This window comes from Danio rerio, chromosome 13 (genome assembly GCF_049306965.1).
Source record: "Danio rerio strain Tuebingen ecotype United States chromosome 13, GRCz12tu, whole genome shotgun sequence".
Classification (NCBI taxonomy): domain Eukaryota; kingdom Metazoa; phylum Chordata; class Actinopteri; order Cypriniformes; family Danionidae; genus Danio; species Danio rerio.
Genome location: NC_133188.1, coordinates 54,310,080 through 54,328,462, shown reverse-complemented (window position 1 = coordinate 54,328,462; position 18,383 = coordinate 54,310,080). Strand labels below are relative to the sequence as shown.

The 18,383-nt window shown below is 37.9% G+C and overlaps 3 protein-coding genes across 9 annotated transcripts in view; 1 reads left to right on the top strand and 2 right to left on the bottom strand.

Moving 5' to 3' along the window:
- The window catches only part of dntt (deoxynucleotidyltransferase, terminal), a 621,669-nt gene extending 619,558 nt beyond the window's left edge, over positions 1–2,111 (bottom strand). For 4 of the 5 annotated variants that reach the window (XM_073919554.1, XM_073919555.1, XM_073919552.1 and 1 more), the window contains exons 1-2: positions 1,965–2,111; positions 1,062–1,201 (exon numbers count right to left, since the gene is read on the bottom strand). The gene's annotated coding sequence lies outside the window, so the exon portion shown is untranslated. Of the gene's footprint in view, positions 1–1,061; positions 1,202–1,728 lie in introns of all 5 variants that reach the window. The other variant, XM_073919556.1, reaches the window with a different exon arrangement.
- The window catches only part of blnk (B cell linker), a 66,766-nt gene extending 62,910 nt beyond the window's left edge, over positions 1–3,856 (top strand). The window contains exons 24-25 of one of the 2 annotated variants that reach the window (XM_073919483.1): positions 1,073–1,228; positions 1,799–3,856. In XM_073919483.1, the coding sequence (XP_073775584.1) occupies positions 1,073–1,228; positions 1,799–1,915 (273 nt within the window). In that variant the 3' untranslated portion in view covers positions 1,916–3,856. 2 annotated transcript variants of the gene reach the window in all.
- Positions 3,857–7,434: 3,578 nt separating this feature from the next.
- The window catches only part of znf518a (zinc finger protein 518A), a 29,036-nt gene continuing 18,087 nt past the window's right edge, over positions 7,435–18,383 (bottom strand). The window contains exons 3-5 of one of the 2 annotated variants that reach the window (XR_012388954.1): positions 16,538–17,734; positions 8,908–10,927; positions 7,435–8,834 (exon numbers count right to left, since the gene is read on the bottom strand). Coding sequence is in view for 1 of the 2 variants with exons in the window: in XM_017358867.4 (XP_017214356.2) it covers positions 10,224–10,927; positions 16,538–17,734 (1,901 nt within the window). In the remaining variant the exon portion in view is untranslated. Of the gene's footprint in view, positions 10,928–16,537; positions 17,735–18,383 lie in introns of both variants that reach the window. The other variant, XM_017358867.4, reaches the window with a different exon arrangement.

The following is an 18,383-nucleotide window of genomic DNA, read 5'->3' as shown; positions in this document are numbered from 1 at the left end:
CATCAAACAAAAATGAAGCATTGCAGTAAGAAATATTTATTTTGTACTGCTGTTTTTATATGCATGTCAATTTAATAAATAATATTTCTGCTACAAAACAAACAAAAGATTATAATAAATAATTCAATTCAATGCTGAAAGCTGCAAAGCAGTCATCAGTAAATAAATATAAAAATAATTTACACCTCAAGAAAGAATAGACAAAAGAAAGTAAGTAAAGTCTCACTTCTATCACACTTTAAAAGTTTTGGTTTCAGTTTGTGTCAATTTAAAGGTTCAGTCTGAGATGATCTTCATTTTTCTGTGTTAGTGGAAAGCAGGCGAGTCAGCCGACCCAATTTATGAGCAGGTTGAGCAGGATTCTTGCGGTGACCACCGGCGCAATACCGCTGTTTGTTTTGATGAGCCGCAGTTTCAGTGTAAACTTAGTAAAGGCGAGCTTCTTTGGCGATGATATACAGTATTAGATTTGACTTTTTGTGGACATTTGCGCTGAATACGCAGTGAATGCAACGCATCAAGATTCGGGCACCTTCTCCGAAAAGCACGTACTCAATTGATCTCAGCTGGCGGATCAATATCCACCACGTGTCATGATCGCTCTCATCTGCGCCTCAATTTTAGGTGGGGTTTGCAAACCTGTGTGCTTTAAGTTTTCACTCTTCAGCCGTTTGTATTTCCCGTGGTCATAAAAGCTCCTTCCCTGTCATCTGACAGCGGAAAGCCTTGAGTGAATGACAGCTAATATGAACCAATATAGCGGCAGAGAAGAGCGATTCAGCACGTTTTTACAAAAAATCAAAACAGGTCGCACTACAACCATTATCTGCAGTCGCACTAATGCTCCCAGATATATTATGAGGTCGCATAGATTAACTTTCGGGCGCATATGCGACCAAAATGGTCGCGATTTCGAGCACTGATATATATATATATATATATATATATATATATATATATATATATATATATATACACCAAAGTTAATTGAACTGATAAACTGTTCATACAGTTGAGTAAAGATGTCTGTTGAATGCACAAAATAATGCCCGTGTACCTACCTTTATTTTAGGATGGCTCTTTTCTGCTGAGGAAGAGCTCTGGTGTAGATGCGCAGCAGCCATACACACTGGTGGTGTTTTACAACAGTCGAGTGTACAACATCCCTGTCCGATACATCGCTTCCACCAAACAATACTCTCTGGGGAAAGAAAAACAAGGAGAGGAGGTAAAGGACAATAAAGTTTAAACAATAAAGTTTTTCCCCCTATTTTGCATTATAAAAGTCATAACATATTAATTATTGTTAGATAGATAGATAGATAGATAGATAGATAGATAGATAGATAGATAGATAGATAGATAGATAGATAGATAGATAGATAGATATGAAATCTAAATTAAATTATGGCTCAAAACCCTGTAGTATTAAGCATTTGGGTTTGGCAGGGGAGAAATACAGAGGTAAAGTTGGTTTTATATGCGCACATTCAGACTTTCTCCTTAATAATATCATTTCAGAAAAGTATGATTTGCAAATTCTAAATAGTGAAATCATATTAGCAGCCAATAAACATCAAAGAACATTGTTCACAGTCAAATAAATAGTGCTAATGTTGTTTTCAAGTCATATTTACATGTGATTTCATACCCTATATTCAAATTAGCGTAGTAAATAATATAGGGAACGTTAAATGAAGGAATGTGCGACTATAAGTCCAACTTTACCTCAATGGGAGATATGAGGTGAAAGTTGTCATCTGTCAGTCTCTAAACTCTGATTTTTCTGCCTGTGAAGCGTTTCAGCAGCGTGTGTGACATGATTGAGAACCATCAGAAGAATCCTCTGGTCCTGGTGGATTCCCTGAGCAACACCAAAGACTCCACCAAACTCAGACACGCAGTGAAGCCTTGACACGAGGACACTTTCTGACAGATATAACGGAGCAGGTTTCACATTTTACCTTAATAGACGGTGGAGGAACATCTGAGACGTGCTGCTACCGATACTGCTGAAAACGGGCTGTTCTTATAGTCGAAAACTGAAGCGAGAGGAATTAAATGAGTGTGTGTGTTTATATGCTGAGGGCAAGCACCTGCAGCGCAACCGTGAAAAAAGTCCGTGTTGCGCACCATTAAAAAATATATGTGAGAGACATTATGTAAAACAAACGCTTAACGTGGCTTAATACATAAAGAAAGAGATATGTAAAGACATTATATATCTGTGTTGTTAAAAATATTGTTTAGCTATGAAGACGAACCCAGAATATAAACACAATATGCTAATTGTATGCTAACATGCTACGTGTCTTCCCATAAAAAATTAAAAAAACATTCATTCAGTCATTTTCCTTTGGCTTAGTCCCTTATTTTCATAGAAAATAAATTACATTTAAAAAGTTATAAATTAAATTCGATATATGATAAAATATTTTCAACGCATATGTTAAGCAAATGAATGCAAATACGCGATATATGCAAATCACATACAGAAATCTGATAGGCTATAAGGAAATATATGCAAATCGGATGACATGCAGGCTTATGTTTGGATTTTAGACATGCAAATTTCATTCATTCATTAATCTTCCTTCGGGTTAGTCCCTTTATTTATCAGGGGTCCCCACAGCAGAATGAACCACCAACTTATCCAGCATATGTTTTACACGGTGGATGCCCTTGCACTCACAACCCAGCACTGGGAAACAACCATACACACTCATTCACACTCACACACTACATGCATGGGAAACTCACCCCAACACGGGGAGAACATGCAAACTCCACACAAAAATGCCATGTGACCTAGCCGGGGCTCGAACCAGCAATCTTCTTGCTGTGAGGCCCCCAGATGTCATGTATACAGCATATATTTCTAAAAATTGCAAAAATGTCAAATTATAACAATAATTTAGCCATAATAATAATGTACATATGTTCAAATTAAATTGCAATAATTTTTCAAATATGGCCATATATCAGATTTCCATAGAGGCAAATTCAGTATAGAATTATTAATTCATTTATTTTCTTTTCGGCTTAGTCCCTTTATTAATCCGAGGTCGCCACAGCGGAATGAACCGCCAACTTATCCAGCACATGTTTTACGCTGCGGATGCCCTTCTGAAACCCATCTCCGGGAAACAAAATTCAGTATAGAATATGTTACTATATTTAAATATTACAATTATTTTTTAACACGTTTTAGGAATCTATAACACAATACATGCAAATCAGATGACATACAAGCGTATGTTTGGATTTTAGAGAAATGCAAATGTCATTTATTCAACATATATTTTTAAATATTGAAAAAATGTCCATCTATAACAAAATTTTAACCATTAAAGCCATAAAAAATATGTACATGTGTTTGAATAAATTCGCTGTAGTTTTCATATATGACCGTAAATCAGGCAAATTCAGCATAGATTGCTATTTTATATAAATATTATCTGTTTATAATGTATGAATCCACTTTAAGCACTTTTTCAACCATTTTATGAGTAGAAATCGCTTAACATGCTATTTAGGGTGTTGTACTTTCTGGGTTCATTTGCATATCTGTATGAAGAATCTTTTTTTTAAACTGTATACCAAATTTCATCTTTATAAATAACATTCTTAAAACATTAAGTCACATTAAGCGCTTTTTATGCTAGGTGTTTGTTTGTTTGTTTGTTTGTTTGTGGTTGTAAACTCTTCAGAAAAGTACAGAAAATGTTATATTAATCAACATGCAAATCAGGTACAGCTGTACAGTTTATATATCGTTCATTTATTGTTGGATATTGTATTAAACATACTGTTTTACTTTACATAAGGTGCGTGGCAATAAAATAAATATGAAAAATTTGTTAAAGCTATTGTGTTGTGTATTATAACAATTACAATTGGGATGGGTCTGAATACTTATCACTTCAAAGTGGATCAAATGCAAATTGTTTTGGAGTATGTAGGCCATTTTGACTATATAGTATATAATGACTGTATTTGTGCACTGTTAACATCAGTTCGTCAGTAACTTACTAATCAATTACAGCAAAAATACCATTCTACACTTTTTATCTTGCTGTATATTTATATGGATATTAGATCTGCTTTGATCTGGTCTATTGAACAGTCTATTATAGTTCCTCAAAACAGCAACGTGCCAGCAATATGCCTCAACACGCCTCCTTTAAAGAGCAGAATGCCTATGGGCGCACATATGAGCGCAAATGCAATTGCTATTTAAACAGCGTGCTGCAAAACACCAAACAACTCTTGCGCCAAACTGAAACTAGCAAATGACAATTGCGTCATGCCTTGCACCGGGTGTATTATAGTCCCCTTAGTTCCTTAATAATCTGGGGTCGCCACAGCGGAATGAACCACCAACTTATCCAGCATATGTTTTATGCAGCGGATGCCCTTCCAGCTGCAATCCATCTCGGTGGAACATCCATACACACATTCACACACACACTCATACACTACGAACATTTTAGCCAACCCAATTCACCTGTACCACATGTCTTAGGACTGTGGGGGAAACCGGAGCACCCGGAGGAAACCCACGCGAATGCAGGGAGAACATGCAAACTCCACACAGAAACGCCAACTGAGCCAAGGTGACAGCACTACCTACTGCGCCACTGCCTCGCCCTATATATATATATAATTTAGTATTTTATTTTTTTGTTTGACTCCTGTATACTAATTTATTTTCATTTGGAATATATACACATACATAAATGCACACACACATCAGCCACTTTAGGTACACCTGTCCGCAAATTTCTAATCCACCAATCACATGGCAGCAACTCAATGCATTTCTGTTCAAGACCATGAAGTTAAAAGGGGGTCCAACCCGGTACTAGTAAAATGTACCTAATAAAGTGGCCAGTGAGTTGATCCTTTATGGCATAGATTCAGCAAGGCACTGGAAATATTCCTCAGAGATTTTGCTCCATATTGACATGATAGCATCACACAGTTGCTGCAGATTTGTCGGCTGCACATCCATGATGCCAATCTCCCGTTCCACCACATCCCAAAGCTGCTCTATTGGATTAAGATCTGGTGACTGTGGAGGCCATTTGAGTACAGTGAACTCATCGTCAAGTTCAAGAAACCAGTCTGAGAGGATTTAGCTTTATGACATGGTGCGTTGCCCTGCTGTAAGACAGGTGTACCTAATAAAGTGGCCGGTGATCATATATACACTCATATATACAACATCATTATGATTCTTACTGCAAATAAAGCTATATTGCACTCTTAAACATAAATTTCACTCTCAGGACAACATATATATATATATATATATGAATTTATATATATATATATATATATATGTATATATATGTATGTGTGTGTGTGTGTGTGTGTGTGTGTGTGTGTGTGTGTGTGTGTGTGTGTGTGTGTGTGTTTCTAAACAGTCAACTCTTGTTGAAAAAACAAATAAAAAACTCAGTCTTCATAATAAGCATATATTTATTTATTTACAAAGGGGGCTCAGAGTGTCAGGTTGTACAGAGGCACTTCAGTAATCCAGCAATATACAGTAAGGTGTCATTCACAGCCTTTAGTGTAAAGCAAATGCTTTGCAAACACACGAGAGACACGTCTACTTTGGTTTTCAGGTGAAGTGCATTACAGAGCTGTAAAATAAACACCATCCACAAACATTGCATCTGGAGATTTTTGATATTCACACAACAATTGAGTGCGTCAAACTCTGCAGTGCGAATCAAGTCATCACAACAAACCCATAAACCAAGAAATTATTACTCTGATCAGCACAGACCTTAAATAAAACCCTTTGGCGTCATAAATGAGAATAAAAGTATTGTTTTTAAACGATCGAGATCGCAATATCACAGTCTGTGGCCTTCTTTAACAATGATTTACACATTTAACAATTAAATAAATGTGATGTAATTCATCGAACATTTGATTAAATAACACAAACATTACAGCCGACTGCACACTGACTGAAACAATAAATAATGCATAATAAATACAGAGTTTTCCATGCTAGGCTCTTGTAGTTTTAAATGAATGCTGAATGTACAAGTCGATTGCATACAATCGTAGTTTTAGATGATTGCAGCAATGACACAAACACAAAACACACCTAAAGTGATCATCATTCAACGTTTCAATCACAAAAGCTCAATTTCTACTGCAAAAAGCGAGTGATAGAGTAATAAACTATACACATGGCCTGCTCTGTCTGTTTAATACACCAAAAAATAATGAATATAAAGCTACATAAATGTCTTGTACCAAACAAAACTGCTGAATAACTCTGTTCGTTCAGCCTTCTTCAACTAGTAGTGAAATATTACAACATTACCTGAGGTTTCTGTAATAATATGAACGATTACAGTGTCTTGCATGATTGATTTGGTCAGCAAAACACTGTGATTTTCAATATACTAGATAACGTACTGCACTTTTTCACACTGTGGAACAAAATCATAAGGTATAAGGAATCATAATATTTATTTCGAAGGTCTCTTTAACACATTTGTGTCGATTATACTTTACATTGCATGTGCATGGCAACTTATATTAATTAGAGTTTAAGTAGACTCTCAAAAATAAAGGTACGCGAGCTGTCACTGGGGTGGTCCCTTTTCTAAAGGTAAACATTTGTACTTAAAGGGGCCATATTGGTAACTAAAAAGTATTTATTAGTACCTAATAAATTAAGAGGAACACTTTTGTACTTTATTATGCACCCTTGAGGTATTATTATAGACCTTTTAGGTACAAATGTGCACCTTTTGAAAAGGTACCACCCCAGTAACACCTTGCGTTTTTCTGAGAGTGTACGTTTACACTGCAAAAAGAGCTTTTCTTACTGTTTTTGCCTTATTTCTAGCCAAAATATCTAGAAATTCTTAAACCAAGAAGCATTTTATAGACAAGCAAAACATATAGTCTTGCTTTAAGAAATAATATGCCAAAATGAAATGGGTTTTTCCTTTAAACAAGCAAAATAATTGGCTTACCCCATGGGCAGATTATTTAAGGAAAAACTCATCTTGACTAATGTTTATTAATATTTTAGAAAGTGCTGCTTATTTATTTATTTGTTTACCCCCCCCCTCCTTTTTTATTATTATTATTTTTTTATTTTATTTAGTTTTAATTTTTTCTTTTAGCTGTCATTATAATTGATCTATTATAATAATTTATATCTATTATTATTTTTCTTTCTAATTGTTTCCTTTTTTGTGACTGTAAACATTCTAAGTAAATGTTATTTGTATACTATGTTTAAAAAAAAACTTTAATAAAAACACATTTCCAAAAAAAAAAAATGAAAGTGCTGCTTGGGTTGACCTCTTAATGGTAGTTATGATTGGAAATCACAGAGAAAATGTGTATGTTTATATGTTTTTTCTTTCAATCTTTCTTCCTTATATACTATAATTTTATGACATGCTGTGCATATTTGTATTTATATACATTTCAATATTGTTGTTATTTATGGCCCAATGTGTTCTCATCTATAATGTTATTTTGCTTGTCTCATTATATTTTTATTTGAGTTTTGATGCACAAAATTAAAAATTTGAGAGAATGTGAACTAATTTAGTTTTTTGCTGATAGATTTGAACAATTGGGCTCTTATTGATTCTGTATATTTGATACTGAACAAATACTATGCAAACTATCTGCTAATATTCCAACAAGAAATAGCTGGCATTATAACTTGTAGTCAGCAAAATGCTTAAAAATGACAGTGAAAAATAAAGCGAAATAAATAATGCATTCTCGAGTATATAATTATTCAGTCATATCAATTTCCAGCCTAATCGGCTTTAAGAGATTGTGTTATTATAAACACTGCAAAATAAAGCTTGATTCTGGTCCAAATATCTAAAACTCTTTAAATCAAGAAGCATTTACTAGACAAGCAAATAATATTGTCATGTTTTCAGAAATAAGACTGTTTTGTTTAACCTAATGGCAGATTATTTTGCTTGTTTTGATGCAAAACTCACTTCATTTTTCCTCATTATTTCTGAAAACAACACAATATTTTTAGCTCATCTAGAAAATGCTTCTTGATTTAAGAGTTTTTTAGATATCTGTGCTAGACTTTAGATGAGCAAAGCCCGTTTTACAGTGAAGAATGTAACTCAAAGCTCCTCACATCTGCACATGTACATGTCTCGCCCTGAGATTAGCACAGAAACCCTGATTTTAGTAAGCGCTTGCTGCTTTTTAAGTCAATATATCATGTTTTTATGAATTAAGTATTAATTTACATGTACTTGAAATGTTTTGTATCAGGAGAATGTTAATAGAGAAATATCAACAGATACTAAGCAAACAATCTGCTAATATTCCAACAAGAAATAGCTGGCATTATAACTTGTAGTCAGCAAAATGTGTAAAAGGAGCATCAAAAATAAAGCTATAGGCAAAATAAATAATGCATTCTCGAGTATATAATTATTCAATCATATCAATTACCAGTCTAATCGGCTTTAAGAGATTGTGTTATTATAAACACTGCAAAATAAAGCTTGATTCTGGTCCAAATATCTAAAACTCTTTAAATCAAAGAGCATTTTCCAGACAAGCAGAAAATATTGTGTTGTTTTCAGAAATAATGAGTCAAAATTAAGGGAGTTTTTCCTTAAAACAAGCATTTTGAAATAAGTTTATTTTGTTTAACCTAATGGCAGATTATTTTGCTTGTTTTAATGCAAAACTTACTTTATTTTGGCTTAATATTTCTAAAAACAACACAATATTTTAAGCTCATCCAGAAAATGCTCCTTAATTTAGGAGTTTTTGTTGGACTCGACTTTAAATAAAAACTGCTTAGTTTACAGTGAAGAATGAAACTCAGAGATCCTCACATCTGCACATTTCTCAAGCTGAGATTAGCACAGTAACCCTGATTTTAATAAGCGCTTGCTTTATAAATTTAGTGTAAATTGACATGTGCTTGCAATGTTTCTTATTATCTTATTAAACAATAAGCAAACTATCTGCTAATATTCCAGCAAGAAATAGTTGTCATTATAACTTTCGTCAACAAAAAGTGTAAAAGGGAGCATCAAAAAATAAAGCGTTGGCCAAAATAAGTTCATAAAAATTAATGCATTCTCGAGTATATAATTATTCAGTCATATCAATTACCAGCCTAATCGGCTTTAAGAGATTGTGTTATTATAAACACTGCAAAATAAAGCTTGATTCTGGTCCAAATATCTAAAACTCTTTAAATCAAGAAGCTTTTTCCAGACAAGCAAAAAATAATGTCATGTTATCAGAAATAAGACTATTTTGTTTACCCTGTTGGCAGATTATTTTGCTTGTTTAAATGCAAAACTCCCTTCATTTTGGCTCCTTATTTCTGAAAACAACACAATATTTTTAGCTCGTCTAGAAAAAGCTTCTTGATTTAAGACTTTTTAGATTCAAAAGAGACAAAAACAAAGTCTTTTTTTGCATTGAAGCGTTGGGATTACTATACATTGACATGCACTTGCAATGTTTCTTATAATAAGCAAGATGTGTGTTAGATGAGAAATATCAGCAAACAATAAGCAAACTATCTGCTAATATTCCAACAGGAAATAGCTGGCACTATAACTTGTAGTTAGCAAAATGCTTAAAAATGACAGTGAAAAATAAAGCGATAGGCAAAATAAATAATGCATTCTCGAGTATATAATTATTCAGTCATATCAATTACCAGCCTAATCGGCTTTAAGCGATTGTGTTATTATAAACACTGCAAAATAAAGCTTGATTCTGGTCCAAATATCTAAAACTCTTTCAATCAAGAAGTATTTACTAGACAAGCAGAACATATTGTGTTGTTTTCATAAATAATGAGTCAAAATTAAGGGAGTTTTTCCTCAAAACAAGCAAAATAATCTGCCAATGGGGTGAGTAAAAGAATCTAGTTTTCTTTTTGACATAAGACTATTTTGCGCACCCTAATGGAAGACTATTTAGCTCATTTTAATGCAAAACTCACTTCATTTCGACTCATCACTTCAGAAAACAACACAATATTAACTGCTTGTATAAAAATGAGAATTTTTTGATATTTGGACTAGAAACAAGCTCTTTTTTTGCAACACTAAAATAAAGATCCTGACATTTGCACATTTTCTCGCCCTGAGATTAGCATAGTAACCCTGATTTTAGCTCTCACTGCTTTTATAAACATCTAATTCTCCGATTCAGGTCTTCTATGTGTTGAAGATCTGCTTCCAGCCTCTGGTGGCTTCAGTCAGATGTCTCTGTCCGTGTCCAACCCAAGCTTCTTGATTCCTGAAAACACGCCCACAAAACCAGCATGTGAACGTCGGCTGCAGAACAGCGCTTTCTGATAGCGTCGGCACCACGGTATACTTTCTTCCACGCACTCTTTTGAGTCTCAGTTTCAAGCTGAATCTCTCCTTAACGCTGCTATTTGGCCATTCCCTCCTATAGTGATAACTGGTGAGGAGATTCGTTGAAATGAATGCATTGCAATTAAACTCCGACAGCGCACGGAGAGTTTTACGAGACAAAACCACACGCTGGATCGCAGCTTTGTGTTTGTGCACGACTTTCATGATGTTCGTCACTTCGGGGATATCAGAATCTGGATGGTTGAGGACTATAACGGGTTGGTTCTCAGCAGGGATTTTGAGGGATTGTGTGGAATTGAAGGGAATCAGTCGAAGGGTTGTCGGAGTGTCTCGAGACGCCGGTTCCCAATGGAGAATGGATGGCTTTGGGGATTTACTGACGGGTTGTTGTTGGGAGTCTGTTGAGGATTCTTCTCCCATGCGCTTTCTGTTTAGTGATGAAATGGAGCCGGCGGCTGACTCAGGAACAGTTGTGGACGAGTCTGAATCCTCAGAGAAGATGATGCTGGTGTTTTCTGGCTCACGTCGCTCGATTGTTCCTGATCAAAACATGGAGAGGAGTATATGATTGTATGCTGGAGTCAAAATTATTAGCATTTTATAAATATTTCCCAAATGATGTTGAACAGAGCAAGGATTTTCACACATGATTTCCAATAATATTTTAACTTATTTTCATTAAATGTCACTTCAAGCTGGATACTAGTACAGGTTATATACAGGAATCCAAAAGGTAATTTCAATACCATTTTAAAGACCTTCTCAGAATATTGTAGGACCTCATCGCCACTTCAAGTTCTAATCAGTATCTTTAACTTAATAAACAGTTGTTAATGAATAGGGGTGTCATGATTTCGATTTTTAATCGAAATCGATCGAAATTTATGCGCAATTTCGATTATCGAATCAAAAAATAGAATCGTCGATGCTGCCATGCCCCCATGTCACGTCAGCTTGGCTTGCCAAGCGGGAAAAAACAGGCTTGTTGAAGTGCTTATTAAACTGCAGAAGCAGGAGACCCGTCGACAGAACTTAAACCCTCTCCTCTTTCAATGAAGTCGCCGGTGTGGAAGCATTTTGGATTTCCAGTGAGTTATGTTGACAACGTTCGTATTGTCGACAAAATAAACACAGTTTGCAAGCTCTGCTATGTACGTATTACGTACAGTTCGTCCGATAGACAACACCGGCATCTCGATCCTCCGCCCGCCCCTGTTGCAAATCCGCTGGCGAAAAGTACACACTCAGGCCCTGTTTACACTATCTTTGTTTTTAAATGACATTTTAGAACGACAACGATTTGACATCCACAGTGGCGTGTAGCATTTATGAGCAGCCCTCCTTCCTCTCTACCTCTGAAAATGCACATCACGTGACCACACAGACACAGATGCACACACAGCCATGCGCTCGAGACAGCAGGTCCAGGCAGTCAGAGGACTGCTTCAATCTTTCACTCACTTGTACTTAGTCATTTTAGCGAACACCTCAGATACTGTTGGCTGGTTCCTGTTGGTTGTGCGTCTTTTTTACCGACGCCATTATAACGACACAGATCACTGCCTATTCACGAGTCCCGCAGAAAAAGTGATTGACAGGTGGTAATTATGTGTGTAACTTACCTTTATTCATTTACTGTATGATTTGTTTATGGGTAAAACAAAGACCATGCAGGTCAGGTAGGCTACAAATAATTAATTCGTCATTAATTAATTAATTAATTATTCATAATCGAAAATCGAATTAAATCGTGCCTTTAGAATCGAAAATGTAATCGAATCGAGGATTTGGAGGATCGTGACACCCTTATTAATGAACAGTTGTAGTTAAATAAATCAATAGAGCACAACCGTGCAAATGAACTCAGATCAGCTTCAAAGAAACAAAGCTTGAAAGAATAAATCACGTAGTTTTCAGCGACAGGTTTCAGCCACTGTTTAAACTCGTCTTTCTCCAAGCAGGAGTGCGCAAACTTTGCCGTCTGTTTGGCTCTATGGTTTTGTTACACGCAGTGGCGTAGCGGATGGGCCCGCAGGGCACGCACCGCGGGGGGGCCCCGCGTGATTAGGGGGCCCCACGTCGTCGCGATTTTCAATAATTGAAAATTCAGGAACCGCAATAAATCAAACTCTTGGGAACAACTGTGGTCGGAACCAAAGTTCACAGGTCTGTGTTCTCTGAACACCTCTCAAGCGGTGGACTACTTCATTCTGATTGCTTGCCGCCGAACCACGTCATAGCCAATGAAGAAGCGCCGCTGTTTCTCGCCACCGGTTCTCGTTAAAAAATGAATGACTTCTGGCTACTTTGACGCTCTCGCGGCATTCGGTTTGTGATCGCTCCTCAGTTTGTGAAGGATTCCCCGCGTTGTTGATCCAACCCGCCTATTTTCCCCGCTCCTCAATTTGTGACATAGATATATACACTAGATATCGCATAGGGACCCTGAGCATGCGTCTATAGCGCCGCCACATTGGTACAGTGCTCCCAGGACAAATGTCATTCAACCGCACTAGTAAGGACAGTGTTATTACGTGAAGATGCGGGACTTTAGCGCTGTCTACGGGTGTAGTAACGAGCAAACAAAGAAAACAAAGGCAGAACATTTCATAGGTAATATTAAGTTTTTTTCTGTTTTTGTATGTTCTGAACTTTTGTGCTAATCAGGTAACGTTATTGATGATAACAGTCTCTTACTGCATTCAGCATACGGCAAAGCAGCTCCAACTCGCACTAAACACTCGGCTTATGCTAGTTTTGTTGTATAAAATCAGTAAACAATGCAAAAGAAATACGACAACGAGATGCTGCGCTGCCAGAAACTTGTATTATTGTCGGCTAAAGTGAAAGAGTCGTTCGGGGGATTCATTCACAAACGAATCGCTCCCTCCGTCAGTATGAGCAGTGAAAGCAGGAGAGGAGCTGTGTTTCAGGACATGATTAGATCAGATTTAACAGGGAGGTTGAATAGTACATTTCTGTACACACAAACACAAGCTCTTTGTCAGGAATGCCCGTGCGATCACTGATCCATCAATGTAGAAAAGTGATGTAAAATTATAATTTTCATAAAAAAAAAATTGCATACTAACATCCAGGAAAACTCCCGATCACAGATATATGTGTATATCTCTGTATAAGCACAAACCCCCCCAACCTTCGACTGGGGGCCCCGTCGTTGATCCCTGCAGGGGGGCCTTCGCATTTTGCGCTACGCCACTGGTTACACGTGGAGAGCGTCACATGATCACATCACCTTCCTGCGTTTGTCGCAAAATTATGTGACATCACTCGGAGCTCCGGCCCGAACCAAACGCGTGGATCGAGTTTGCCGTCGTTAGTAATAGGAGGAAAACAAGTATATTTATGCTTTTTTGGAGTCAAACACTTTGAATAACGCTTGAACGAAATTTAAGACCTCGTAAAAACATGATTAACCACTTAAACTCTGCTGCTATTTTGGGATTTTGCCTACCCAAATTTAAAAGCTTCCCAAATCTACATGCAGAGGTGTACATGCAAAAATGTGGTATCATTTTAAAGAAAACCCTTTGAATTTTCATAAAACACAATTGAAAGTGTTTAGAATATCTGTATATGTTGTCTGTGTTATAATAAACACCTAAAAAATAAAGGCGCTTTTTGTATTTTTTTTATGAGCTCAAATTTGAAAGTGTATCTTTTAGGTTGTGTGTGGTCTAGCGTGCTGTAATTAATGTTGGTGGTTCCTGCACATGTCTGTAATCATAGAAAAAAGAAAAATGTCTCCACCATAATCTATGCAGAAGTTATTGTATTTTAACTGATGAGAGGTGCTGTAGAAGCCACAGAGAGCGATCATTGCTTTCATATTTCACTATTCTTTTGTTGGATCAAACATAATTCACTGTGTTTGGAGCACATCAGACATACAAAAGGATTACTTATGCACATCACCTCAAAAACAGAGGAGAAATGGCCCTGAAGCGACAGAATAAGGTAAGAGATGACAGCTGTCTATGCTATCTGGGGCTGCTTATTGATCATAAATGTATTGTTTTCACTTCTGCGCCACGGAAACACCACAATTCATTCAGCAACTGTTTGATAAGTGAATATAATTCAGTAAAAAGAATGCTGGAACCGTATAATTTGAGCTATAACTTGTACATGTGTCATTTGAAAAATATGAAAATGAACCAATGTAAAATACCCAGCTTGGGTACCCAAAACACTGTGTATTTAAGTGTAAATAACTGTTGTACAGTAGATGGTAAAAACCAAAGTGATGCATATGTGCATAAAATATAGATTCTACACCTTCAAACGAAACCACTTACGGGGGTCTGGTGCAAAGCTAGCCCTTTAAATTTGAAAGCAAAATTTGATGACGTCCATGGTGTTTAACTGGTCAATATTAGGAGGAAAACAAATATATTTATGCTTTTTTGAAGTCAAACACTTTAAACAATGCTTGAACTAAATTTAAGACCTTGTAAAAACATGATTAAGACTTTTTAATACCTTTTTAGGGCCGTAATTTTCACGAAATTGACTCATCTACTTTTAATACTTTTTAAGCCCCTGCGGACACCCTGTAGTATCTTGAAAAATATCAAGTCAAATATTATGTACTGTCATAATTAAAAGTCTTTGCTCACACTTGACGAATTTAGCTCATTCTGATTGTAATATCAGGGCAAAATTAGACCGGTCATGAAATAAACAGAAATGAATGACTACACACATAAAGTCTGTCTGATCTGTCTGTTTGACGACTAATCTAGTTTTAGGCCATTCTTAGATGTCTGTTAGATTTTCACTGACAGCCCAAGTTTGGCCTTGTTTTAGCCAAGCTGTCTACGTTTAGATGGCAATTAGACGTCTACAGAATACAAAATTATTTGCCGGAGTGTGGATCTGTGAATGTAGTTGTGGCGAGGGGGCGTGGCCGAGAGCCGTGGGAACGGAGTGAGGCCACCGCGCAAGCGGATACACCTGCGGTGCACCTGCTTCGGATCCCACGGAAGGAGCTCTGGACGATAAAAGGAGGAACGATGGCAGAGGAGGCCGAGAGAGGACCGGGCCCAGACATATTTTACTTTTGCTTTCAGTTTGACGGCAGTCTCCGTGAGGAGCTGCTGTCCGTTTGTTTTGGTTTAGACGGCAGTCTCCGTGAGGAGCTGCCGTTTATGTTATAAATAAATATTTTAAAAACTGCGTCGGTTCTCAGCCTCCTTCTTCCCGGCGGCCAAAGGGCCGTAAACTTCATTACAGTAGTGTACCTGAATGTGTGTAATGGGTAAGAGTAGAGCAATATGCTGGTGTTAAACTGCATTGCTTTAATGCACTCCTGCATTGGGCTCAAACATACCTGCCAACATTTGTCCCTGAAAATCCAGGGGGGTTAGGTTCAGGGCTGAGGTGTCTGAATAATACTGTTGACAACCGGGTGCTGTGGTGTTAGTAACTGTACTATGAATCATGTTTTGGGTGGCCGCTGCGATCGGATCCTATACCAAAGTTGGCAACCCGGGCTAGAATTATGAGAGTTTTCTGGGAGAAATAACAAAACAGGAGGGTGGCAGGAGATGGGTCTGAAATGCGGGAGGCTCCCGGAAAAAACAGGAGTGTTGGCAGGTATGCTCACACATGCGCTCTGACGACTTCAAAATTAATGATGAGCCGTGGTGGGCATTTCACTCTGTCTCGCTCTGAACGTCGACCAATCATAACAGACTGGGTCATCAGACCAATCAGCACAGTTTAGCTTTGGGAACAAATGAATCGCTGAATGAATCCTATGGGAGTCGCTGGGATAATTAGGCAAAAATAAATACATATCATAAGACATTTAAAGAGTTTTTTTAGCTTGCATGCATTTCAGCCTGTTGTTGGAGACCCCAAAACCAAAATATGACCCTTTTTATTTGCATAATAGGGGCTCTTTAAAAATAATCACTTTAATATGTGAAATGACTCAAATGTTGTCATAAACAAATATTTTCTCAATTCAAATGAGTAGCGTTTTGTACCAGCAAAGAGTACTCCATACGTCACAACTTAACAAATGGATATTTACACACATCTTTACATGCAGTAAGCCAATTAAAATGATTTGTTATGTAATTATTTGCAGATTTTAATGCAGTTCGTTGCTCATTGCTCACCTCCAGTGCATGCTGAGTCTCTCTGTGGTTCATCCGAACTTGAAGACTCATCCAGTAAGTGTCTGACTGTAGTCAAAGGCAGCTCCTCCACCGTCTGAATCAGCTCTGAAACACACAGATTCTCCCTCTCGCAGTCATACTGACCCACCGGGAACACAGCAGCCTCTCTGGGGTCGCAGTTGTTTGTGCTTTCGCTGTGGAATAACAATCCTCCATCTGCACTTTGAAATCCACACAATGACTCGCTCAGGTTATTCAAAGATGGACTAATGCAATCAAACCCAAAAGTGGAGCACAGATCTGCATTTGGATCCAATGCCAGGTCGCGTTTCTCTTGCGCAGATCCCACATTAGAGCTCAGATCCTCATTAGAGTTTTGCTCTGACCCACTGAGAGGCTTTTCTTGCTCTTTTGGATGTTCTGCATGAGTGTTTATTTCATCACAGGACCGTAGATTGGTTGTTTTGGTCTTCCTGACTGGATTATGTTGGAGGTTATTGAAGTCCTGGTTATCGTAGACATCTTGTTGTTGGCTATTACATCTCTCAATCACTGACGATGAAATGCTATGTTGAGTTGCACATCGTCCCGGGGATAAAATCCTTTCCGGAGTCCCCTGAGAACAGTTTCCTGAAGCTTTAACAGTGTCGTTTGGCTCAACCGAAGATTGATTGGTTGGTTTCACAGTGTTAGATCTGAACGCCTCATCTTGCTTGTCTGAAGGAATGACTCTGAGGACTAAATGCTTTTTGCCGTCCACCATCTTGAATCCGACCACTTTCGTAGTGCAATCTGGGGGAACGGTTATATTGTTTTTCTCCATCAGTCCGGATATCTTATCTTTCCCAACACGCCAATGGTTTATCCCATTTAAATGTGGGGGAGCAAAGTCCTGCTCATCTTTTAGAGACATGCTCCACTTCTTACCACTAACAACCGTTCTTTCAAGAAACTGCTTCGTTTCTTCCAAAGTCTTCTCTGGATCCACTAAGATGCCATTGGTGTCCAGTAAAGTGGACGGCCATTTGGGTTCTGGTTTAGGATGCAGAAGCTTCAACTCCTGGGATAAGTTATTGTTTTCTTCTTTTGAAGAAGATTCTCGCTTTTTCCACCAATTTCTTCGGCTCCATTTTCGCCGACACGCAGCAGCCATGTGTTGTAGGAGATCGTTTTTCTGTGGCGTGTCCAACTTCACACCTGGGATGTGAGAATAAGGGAGAGTTATTTAGTGATTAGCAGTGATTAAGACTAATAAATTTTGTTTAAAGGTGCGGTATGTAAGTTTGACACCCAGTGGTTGCACTAGGTATTGCACTCCTGGGCCGGGTTTTATCAAAAGGTTTAATCAGGATAAAATTGATCTGGATTTAGTAATCCTTTATTTGCAATCTGTGATCACGATGGCCACAGCCATATCACCCTGCAGCCCAAGACCGGTTACTCACTGAAGCTAAGCAGGGCTGAGCCTGGTCAGTACCTGGATGGGAGACCACTAGGGAACACTAGGTTGCTGTTGGAAGTGGTGTTAGTGAGGCCAGCAGGGGGCGCTCAACCTGTGGTCTGCGTGAGTGCTAATGCCCCAGTAAAAGTGAAGGGGACACTATACTGTCAGTGGGCGCCGTCTTTCGGATGAGACGTTAAACTGAGGTCCTGACTCTCTGTGGTCATTAAAAATCCCATGGCACTTCTCGTGAAAGAGCAGGGGTGTAACCCCGGTGTCCTGGCCAAAGTCCCTCTATCGGCCCTTACGATCATGGCCTCCCAATCATCCCCATCCACCAAATTGGCTCTATCACTGTCTCTCCACCAATAGCTGGTGTGTGGTGAGCGCACTGGCGCTGTTATC